We start from the raw sequence: 10126 nt of genomic DNA on the forward strand, positions 1-10126 counted from the left end.
TGTGTGTGTGTGTGTGGTTTCCTACGAAGAAATGTAGAAAATACAAAAGATTACAGCACTGTGTAACATCACTTAAATAAATTTGCCTATACACTTTTTTACATATATACATCACATTTCTTATCAATGTACATTGAATGATTAACAATAAAGATTAAAAATAAGGACAAAGATGCACATTACAAATACGTCATCCTAGATAAACACAACATCCCCACTTAATAACAAGCATGTACTTCAAAGATGCACAAATAAAGATATAAGTGCAAACAGAATACAGTGATGTCAACATTGGTTTTAATAAGCAGTTTTCAGTGAAACTGATGAGTCACATGGTAAACGTTTGGCCCATATGTGCTCAGCCATGCCAAACCTAGGCCAAATGTGACAGCTAGCAGCCACATTTGGCCCAAAAGTTCTTGCTATCTGCAAGAACTTAATGGTAACAGATACACAAAATAATAATATTGATTCAAGCATTTAATATTTAGGAGTTAATTAACTTAAATGTCAATGATGAACAATACTGCACAAATTATAGCGATCACGAAGAGGTTCCTTATTCTGTCCCAAAAGCATACAGTAAAGTGGATATGCAGTATACAACACCCATCAGTTCAGTACTGCCACCTGTTGGCGCAGTTGTGTAACTTAGAGAACTACTTTTGTTATGTCGAGATCACAAGAAAACAAGAAAGAAAAATATTGCATGGCCTCAGGACTTCCGTAATAGAAGACACTTTCTCAATTTCTGTGGCGGGCTTTCATTCACTTCTCCGATTCCAGCGGAAATAGCTTGAGAAGAAAACAATTAAGAATATGTCAATTTTATTAATATTCTGTCCATTCTGTTTGGAATATATATAACGAGTTTTTGATTGTAGTTTTAAAAAGCTCATATATGATTATTATTATGAATTTTATTTTAATCAAAAGCCATAAGTAGACGTCCTGTTCAATGTTAATGCGACGTCTAGGCTGTCTCTGACTAGGAAATCAAATAATAATATAACTGAACTGCGATGTTAATGCATTTTATTAACGAGAGAAGCGGAAAATATGCTATATTGATATACAAATTAAAATCTAAAGCTAATTCATGTAATTCATCTTGTAACGTGTGTTATGAAAGCAGCCATATCAGCTTATGGAGCCAGATCAGCCTCACAAATAATACATGTACAAAACAAAATTCATAAATGCACAGCACAATTTAAATTTACAAAATCTGATTCGAAAATTCATAAATACACAAGTAAAAGCATAAATAGTTCTCCAAATGCTCACAAATGCATCTTACCTACATACATTTAAAATGTTTTCACAAATATGTATATATATAAAGTTCTTGAATTGATTTCCATCACACATTTATGAATGATGTTACATGTATTTATGGATCGTTGAATCTGCATTTGCAAATCGTCACACGTGCGTGGACTGCTTTGGATTTGTTTGCTGTGAGGCCTTCCTGACAGGTTAAGATTCATAAATATCTTTTTTTTCGGAGGATGTAACAACTGATCTGGCTCCATAATCAGCGACTGATTTTATTGATTTTAAGTTAAAACTTTTGACATTCATGACAACATTTTGACACTCGAGGCGGAACGGATTAATTAGTGTCGAGGGCGTTCAGGAGTGTGTTACTCGTTGCGCGTGTTTACTTCCGGCGCAGACCGGAAACATCAAAGGGTTTCTGGAGGTGATCGAATGGTATTGTGCAGAATTGATTTGATTACTGCATTATAACAGATTATTTTCAGTGGTGAAGCTGTTTTTGCTGTCAGTGGTGATAACCCGCGTTCAGAATGGGGTCCCACCTCGTGCGGAGTTATATCACGGAAAGAGACGCGACGCCGGACCCGAGGAAACCGTCTGCATACGACCCGCAGCTGGGCTTCCCTGAGCGGGAGGAGAGAGGTGACACAACACCGCTCAGCTACACGCTCACCAGCGCTTTTCAGACATTATCCGTCACTTTCAGACTTGTTTTAGTCTGTAAACATGAACCGCGAGTCTTCAGGTCCTCAGATTGACTTTGAACTTCAGGTCCAAACAAGAGGCTTCAACAAAAACATGCCCTTAATGGTGTCTATTTAGCTGAAAGCTGTGCCCTGTATTCTTGTAGAGTTGGTGTCAATATAACTCAGAGCCTAAATTACTAGGGGCCAGTTGCATAAACACGGACACCATGTTTGTACAGTCATAACTAGTTTGACTAACTAGCAGTAAGAAATAACTAGCAGTAAGGTAATCAGTCTTACTTGACTAATTTAAATTGGGCCAATCTACCTTTTTGTAACTGACTTTAAAAAGTTCTGAAGAAAACATATTGGATGACTAACTTTTTAAGGCTAGAAAAAAGGCCCAGGTTTTAAATTGATTTAAATTGCATAAATCTTTCCCTTAAAAACTCAACATTTACTTCCATTTGGATTGCAGTTTTAACATTAACTAGTAAACTGATGCATATTTGTCAGTCATAAATAAATGCAGCAGGCAAGAACGGTAATATTTCTAAATTCGAAATAAATAAAACGTAAAATGTTTTTTTTTGTTTTTTTTTTGCATCTGTTTGATTTTATTTAAATAATTGTATGTTCGAAATACAGTTATTCAAATAGCTTAGAATCAGCACAAATCTGTTCATGGTTAAAACAATCAAATGTATTCAGTTAAAAAAAATGTGAACATGGTTAAAATATGGCTAGTTGTTGGACAAGCAATATTCAGGTAAAATATGAAATTGAAACATCAGATTTATTGATGATAAATATATAACACATATTTTTCAGACTTTTGAACACATTTACCTCCAAATGATGGGCCTATCTACTCACCCTGTAGCTATGAGAGAGAGGGACACATACATATTTCCTGATCATAAATGTAGGGGTGCAGTTATTTTCAGGCTCAGCCAATGGACTAAAACATGCACTGTTTCGGTAGTGACATGGAAAATGCGGGACATATTTTTTAACCAAGTTTCATAATTTACTAAGAAGAAAAAATACAACAATTATTTCAATATAATTGTAAGTTGAGGGGTTAGGGTTCGGGACAACCACCTCCCAATTGAAAGTACCCAATAAATTATGATTTTATATATTATTAAGCTTACTAATTTTTTTAATATTAGTGTGGGTTTCAATAGATAATAGAAGGATTTTAGTAAACATCTAAGATGTGAATACTTAAATGCTTTTTAAATGCGTTTTTTGGTTGTGGGACAACAGTTTGCACCAATTCTGTAGAATCTGTAGAATATATTTTATATTTGTGACCCTGGAGCACAAAAGCAGTCTTAAGTCGCTGGGGTATATTTGTAGCAATAACCAACAATACATTGTATGGGTCAAAATGATAGATTTTTCTTTTATGCCAAAAATCATTAGGATATTAAGTAAAGATCATGTTCCATGAAGATATTTTGTAAATTTCCTACCGTAAATATATCAAAACTTAATTTTTGATTAGTAATATGCATTGCTAAGAACTTCATTTGGACAACTTTAAAGATGATTTTCTCAATATTTTGATTTTTTTGCACCCTCAGATTCCAGATTTTCAAATATTGTCCTATCCTAACAAACCATACATCAATGGAAAGCTTATTTATTCAGATTTCAGATGATGCATAAATCCCAATTTCAAAAAATTGACCCTTATAACTGGTTTTGTGGTCCAGGGTCACACATATATAACATTTTAGTTGTTTTGTGTTTCACCCTTTGACTCCAAATGCTTGAATCTGGCTAAGGTTGACCTGTCATACCTAGTTCACTCTGTAGTGTAATAGAAGGATGAACGTGATGTATCGTTTGTAGTTGGTGATTGATTTTCTTGTGAAACTCATCTCCTTTGCTTCGTGTTGTTAGTAATGGTGGCGACGCGCGAGCAGATGAACCTGGCCATGCTGCCGGTGGAGCAGCGCGATTACTGCGCTCACTACCTGCTCAAACTCCTCAAGTGCAAGAGAGACAGTTTCCCCAACTTCCTAGCCTGCAAACACGAGAGACACGACTGGGACTACTGTGAACATCAGGAGTACGTCAACACGCATTCAGACACATCCACTCATTGAACTGCACTACTGCAGATGCAGGCACTGGTTTAAGATGGTTTTCACTGATTTCATAGCAGCAGATTGGTGCAGATTGGACTTTGAAAGCATATTTGTTTCCCAAAGTAATCGCATTAAATTCAGCTTGAACAAAATTGTAAATCCTGCTAGATTAATTATTTAGATGAGCAGTTTTAGAAGTTTTTAACATTTTCCTGAATAAATATTATTCTCTCTTACATTTTTTTTTTTTTTAATCTTTACAAAGTTTAGTAATTTATCAATAATAATACAAATCTTAAAAGTTAAAATAATTAATATTAATTAGTAAAACACAATACATTTTTAAATGATTTAAAGTGAAAGTGTAATTTGAAGTAGGCCCACAACTGTTATGTACAACAAATTATCATCACGTTTCACTCTGTGGTGATCAGCAGTTATGCAAGAAGTACTTTTTTGCATGCTCAAAATTTGTTTTGGTGAATTTTTAAAAATATGTTTGTCTTACCGAGTTTCTCTTCTTCTTTGCAGTTATGTGATGAGGATGAAAGAGTACGAGAGAGAGAGAAGACTGAACTTGAGGAAAAAGAGGATCGAGGAAAATGCAGCATAAATAGCCCACCCTCGTCTTCAGTTCTCCATCAGTTGTTTCTCTGTATATAAATGGCTCTCTCAATAATAAAGATTATCTTGTGAGCTCTCAAAACATGAATGGAGCATTTTTTCTTAAAACACACAGGGATGCATATGAAGACTTTTATCTAGAAACTGATCAGAGTTATGCTGCACAACCAATCTAGCAGAATATAATAAAATGCTACACTTTTCATGAATTACACAGCATGTATTATGAATGTAAACAGACAAAACGCGAGCCAATGACAGTGTTTTTTTTATTTTATATAAATTGTTAGGTCAACAAAACAGTTCTGACATCTGCAGTCTGCGCCAAGTTACCTTTAGCTTCACGTGTAGCCTAATAATCACTCTTGGAAACTTCTCTACAGTCGCTGGTCTTCAACCGGTTACTTCAGGTCCTCTTGTTAGTGTTTTTTTGGTTATTGAGTGACAAGCAGAACTAAACATCTTTACTGAACTCACAGCCATCACACTGTCAGTGCATATCAGAGATCGCAAAAACAGATACATTAGCACATAGTGCACTCAAAATACCAAATGACTCCCAACAGCTGAGCACAAACGAGCTACAGAGGGGCAAATACTGTAAATGCATGTACATGTCGGACCAGTTTCCCCTCAAAGCTTCTTAAAAATGAAAATTCTGTCATTTCACAACCTCGTTTTTTTTTTTTAACTTCCGAGTTTCTTCTGTTGAACATAGATGTTTAGAAGAACGTTGGTAATCAAACAGCTGTCGGCAGCCATTGACTTCCATAATATGGAAAAACATTCTATGGAAGTCAATGGCTGCCATCGACTGTTTGGTTACCAACATTCTTCTAAACATCTTGTTTTGAGTTCAGCACAAGAAAGAAACTCGTACAGGTTTGTAACAACTTGAAGGTGAATAAATGATTTTTTTTTTTTTCTTTTTTTGGGTGAACTATCCCTTTAAGATAAGAAAACGTCCATGTCTGGAGCAAATTATTTTGATATTAAATACATGACCATTAAAGGATTTGTATTGACATTTTATTCTCCCTTCAAATTTTCATGAATGTAATGCAACAAAAAAAAAAAAGATTTTATTACAATCATCAATTCAGGACAACAACATGTTCATGTTGTATACTAATTGTTTTTTTCACATTACAGCAACCACTGAGAATTAAGGGTGTGTTCGATCATTAAAATAATGTTAAAATCTTAATGGTCCTAAAATGTGCTCTATTATCTTTGTGCAAAATATAAGTTCTTATTTCTTTGACTGAATTATGATCTGGACATGCTCTTGATCATTTTCATGAGATTTCCCCAGATGACAGACATCATGCAACCCACAGAGGGCGATATGGAGCCATTAGAACCAAGCTTCTGGAGGTTCTGGATCTGAGCTGACTTTATTATTCAGAATCAGTCCGTTCCAAGAGATGAGCAAATGCAGGAAAGATGCATGTGAAACAAATAGAGGCGAGCCATGGACACAGTATAAAAGAGATGATGAGGGGAGGACGGGAGAAGAAGAAAAGGTTCAAAAGACGAAGGGAACACTGTGTGACTCGGTCCTACAGGATGAAGGGCAGGATGGGCGAGCGCAGCGTGGGATAGTCGCGGAACTCCTTCAGGTAGCTGCGGTGCTTTCCTTTCGCCCACACGGTCATCTGAATGAAGCCCACCAGCGTGAAGGCGGCCACGGGCAGACACTGGGTCATCAGAGTGAAGCCCAGCCACGAGCCCAGCTGCGTTTACACACACAGACCAGAGATAAAAAACATACTGTGATTAAAAAAAAACACACTTCAGCCAACTGATTTTTTTTTTTTTTATATATACATGTAAGGTAACACTTTGCAATAAATGTCCTGTAGTTAACCTTAGTTAATTGCATTAGTTAACATGAACTAACAATGACAATTTCTTCTAAAGCATTAATTAATCATAGTTCATGTTAATTGCAACATGTACTAATACATTTTTAAAATCAAAACTTGTGTCTGTTAATAATGAACCTGAGCTAACATGAACTAACAATGAGTGTGTATTTTTATTTAGTAACATTAACAAAGATTCATAAATACTGTAATAAATGGGGTGCTCATTGCTAGTTGATGCTAGTTAATGCATTAACTAAGGAAGGTTATTGTAAAGTGTTACCACAGTAATGACAATAATTATCACATAAAATAATTCATATATAAAAATAATCATCATCATAATGGTAGATTATATTCATGCAGTTTTGTTCTTTTGATTTTGAGGTGTGTAATATGAATTTCCTGATGTATTTCATGAGCTTCACCCTTTAGAGGTTTGTCTTATTGATATATAACCGAGGTCCTGTGACGGATTCAGAGCATCACTAATTTGATAAAACAAAATTTCTGAGTTCAGCTAAATCAGCACTCAGAGGAAATCAGCTGTCAGTCAAACAGCATCCAGGCTGAGTGTGGCCATCTGACCTCATATGTGTAGTTGGGGCAGGAGACCAGCAGGAAGATCCAAGTAAAGGGGTTTTTAGTCGGATATGGGATCTTCCTAGTCTTAGATCCTGCAGAAAGAAAAAAAAAATTGCTTTTTTAATCTGTTTCTTGACTCATTATTTGATTAGACTGCCAAAAGTAAAGACAATAGACTATATGTGACCCTGGACCACAAAACCAGTCATAAGGGTCAATTTTTTTAAATTGAGATTTATGCATCATCTCAAATCTGAATAAATAAGCTTTCCATTGATGTATGGTTTGTTAGGATAGGACAATATTTGGCCGAGATGCAACTATTTAAAAATCTGGAATCTGAGGGTGCAAAAAAATCAAAATATTGAGAAAATCGCCTTTAAAGTTGTCCAAATGAAGTCCTTAGCAATGCATATTACTAATCAAAAATTAAGTTTTGATATATTTACGGTAGGAAATTTACAAAATATCTTCATGGAACATGCTCTTTACTTAATATCCTAATGATTTTTGGCATAAAATAAAACTCGATAATTTTGACCCATACAATGTATTTTTGGCTATTGCTACAAATATACCCCAGCGACTTAAGACTGCCTCCTTACCTGGAGGTCGAAGATTTCTCAGGGCAATGTGGATGGAGAAGTTTCCGATCTGACAGAACTATGACCGTAAAGACATCATTAGTCCTGTTAGACTGAAGCTCTGACCTGAGGTCAGTTTCATCATGTATTAGGTAACGATTGAGACTTTTAGCATCCTGTATAAAACCAGATCTTACCAGGAACACAATGAGGGCCAGTCTGATCTGCTGTTCTCCATAGACTGCGAAACACACATGAGCGAGAGCTGAACACACATTTAAACCCACCAGCGGAGAACGTCAGTGTCATTTATAAATCCATATAAACGTAACATTGGCTTAATTGTTGTTTTATGAATCAGGAACCACTAAAGTAAACCAAAACATATACATAAACTGCGGTTCAAAAGTTTGAGGGTTGGTGAGATTTTGTCATGTTTCTGATGTACATTTTATTTGATCAAAAATACATAAAAAAATAAACATAATATTGTGAAATATCATTGCAATTTAAAACACTTTTTGTATCTGAATAGATTTAAGAATGTGATTTATTCCTGCGATGCGAAGCTGAAAGTTTAGTGTATGAATGCGTGTGGACTCACTGGGTGGCGTGTACAGAGGGTGGTTGATGTAATAAGCCATCCAAGCTGCAAAACCCCAGTAGTATGTGCAGTTCTGCAAAACACACAGTTAAATGTTTTAATATTACTGCAATAATATCTGAACAGGAAGACTGTGCCAAAGTCAGTCAAATACATGAAACAGACAATGGGCCAAATGCTGCATTAATATAAAAAGTTACGATTAACAAACAGTAGAAATTACATCTTAAACACAACTAGGCGCTTCAATGTGAACATTTCTAGATTTCTGCTCTATTCGAAAACACATTTTTCTCTCTATAAGAAAAGTCATGACTCGACATGCTCATGCTGTGATTTCACTTCTTTGTGCTCATGAATAATTGCCAGTTTCAGAAAGAGTTATTTCCAGCGCCAGCACTTTCTACAGCAGCTGTTTCTTAGAAACATCCATCCATTCTTATTATTATTATGCTTAGCACAGGTCCGGATCGGGATGCGCGCTCTATTATTGTCTGGAACAAATTCAAAGCAATTTTAGCACATGTTTCACATGCATCATTGGTCATTAATAATTCCCTCTTTGACAATGCCAAATATAAAAGCATTGTCAGATGTTTTATGCAATCTATAAAACATATAAAAGAAAGGTGACACTTTTTTTATGTCTCAATAATCCGGCAATACATCTCAATTTGCATGCATCTACTCTGCAAATGTATTTTCATCCATCACAAGGAGCCGTGTCTCTCACCTTGAAGATGTTGCGCAGAGGCATAGTCCCGTGCGAGAAGCGATGGACGAACAGTGTTTCCAGGAGTCTCTTCACGTAGTGGAAGGAGTGACACATGCACGCCAAACTATAACAATAAAAACACTCAATTACCCATCAGCCCTCGGACGCCATCGGTCCGTTTTACTGTGCAAACTGTCACAGAAATAGACACAAAAAAAAAAGAAACTCTCTTTACACAGGACACTAACTTTTTTAATGATTAGCATTAAAGAGATCAAAATTGTTTCTTTATTGTCATGCAACGACTGTAAACAGTAAATGCTCAAATGTGAAATGAAAAGCATTTTATATTGTTTCTGTACTTACTGTACAACCCAGTGTTTGCTGGTGGTAAAGTCATATTTAGGAGCATAAATAAACGGGACTCGGAAGTAAAACATGAGATAGATGAGCAGAGGGCCGGCGTACTCCGTCAGAAACACCTGAGAGAGAGACAGCGACAGTACAGAAGCGTTATAACGCGCTCAGTTCCTCTGCTGTAGGAAGCACGGTCGTGTTTCCAGGTTATAAATATCTCATGCTCTCACAGAGATAATGTGACAGACACTAAACCGACTGGTTAAGAGAGATAGATTAACACACAGCCAGACAAACACAGACTTTAAGCACGTCTAATGCACATAATTGAGTCAAACTATGACATTAGACACTGAGCTCTCTAATTTCTGCCATAATTATACACGACCGCCATTTTACAGGAATACTGTTTACAGAATAATGTTAAAGTGGAAAAATACTGGAAATTCTCATCTGGTGCTTATAGTTTTGATTATAATAAATCACATCTGGTTGCAGAAGTTTAAATATTTCAATGCAACTGAAGCTCAAACCGGATCCAAAATTTCTGCATAAACCTACGGTAGGAACTCTCCGCAGATTCCACACTAAACTCCAATGGAAACGAATGACTTCTGGTCTGTCGCTTGTCGTTCGCCAGAGACAGTGTCAAATGTATGAGGTAATTAGCTAAGACTGTGTGTGTGTGTGTGTGTGTGTGTGTGTGTGTGTGTGTGTGTG

The 10126-nt window shown here is 36.0% G+C and overlaps 2 protein-coding genes across 3 annotated transcripts in view; one reads left to right on the plus strand and one right to left on the minus strand.

The window, feature by feature from the left end:
* Positions 1–1649: 1649 nt before the first annotated feature.
* Positions 1650–4775, plus strand: LOC107703772 (NADH dehydrogenase [ubiquinone] 1 beta subcomplex subunit 7-like). The gene is made up of 3 exons (XM_016506498.1): positions 1650–1923; positions 3882–4050; positions 4601–4775. The coding sequence occupies exons 1-3, from the start codon at positions 1812–1814 to the stop codon at positions 4680–4682; spliced, it is 363 nt and encodes a 120-aa protein (XP_016361984.1). The 5' UTR covers positions 1650–1811; the 3' UTR covers positions 4683–4775.
* An 837-nt stretch (positions 4776–5612) lies between these two features.
* The window catches only part of LOC107703756 (very-long-chain enoyl-CoA reductase-like), an 11312-nt gene continuing 6798 nt past the window's right edge, over positions 5613–10126 (minus strand). Inside the window, exons 5-11 of one of the 2 annotated variants that reach the window (XM_016506479.1) lie at positions 9416–9531; positions 9068–9173; positions 8335–8407; positions 7928–7971; positions 7752–7809; positions 7150–7238; positions 5613–6429 (exon numbers count right to left, since the gene is read on the minus strand). In XM_016506479.1, coding sequence (XP_016361965.1) covers positions 6256–6429; positions 7150–7238; positions 7752–7809; positions 7928–7971; positions 8335–8407; positions 9068–9173; positions 9416–9531 — 660 coding nt within the window. In that variant the 3' untranslated portion in view covers positions 5613–6255. The remainder of the gene's footprint in view (positions 6430–7149; positions 7239–7751; positions 7810–7927; positions 7972–8334; positions 8408–9067; positions 9174–9415; positions 9532–10126) is intronic. The other variant, XM_016506480.1, reaches the window with a different exon arrangement.

The sequence above is a fragment of the Sinocyclocheilus anshuiensis genome, unplaced genomic scaffold (assembly GCF_001515605.1).
Source record: "Sinocyclocheilus anshuiensis isolate Anshui unplaced genomic scaffold, SAMN03320099.WGS_v1.1 scaffold274, whole genome shotgun sequence".
NCBI classification, from domain to species: domain Eukaryota; kingdom Metazoa; phylum Chordata; class Actinopteri; order Cypriniformes; family Cyprinidae; genus Sinocyclocheilus; species Sinocyclocheilus anshuiensis.

What these genes read in the sequence shown, in the direction of transcription:
- LOC107703772 (XM_016506498.1), top strand. Translation starts at nt 1,812, where the DNA reads ATGGGGTCCCACCTCGTGCGGAGTTATATCACGGAAAGAGACGCGACG. An exon ending in CCCTGAGCGGGAGGAGAGAG is followed by an intron (nt 1,924 to 3,881) that starts GTGACACAACAC and finishes TCGTGTTGTTAG; the next exon opens with TAATGGTGGCGACGCGCGAG. An exon ending in GACTACTGTGAACATCAGGA is followed by an intron (nt 4,051 to 4,600) that starts GTACGTCAACAC and finishes TCTTCTTTGCAG; the next exon opens with TTATGTGATGAGGATGAAAG.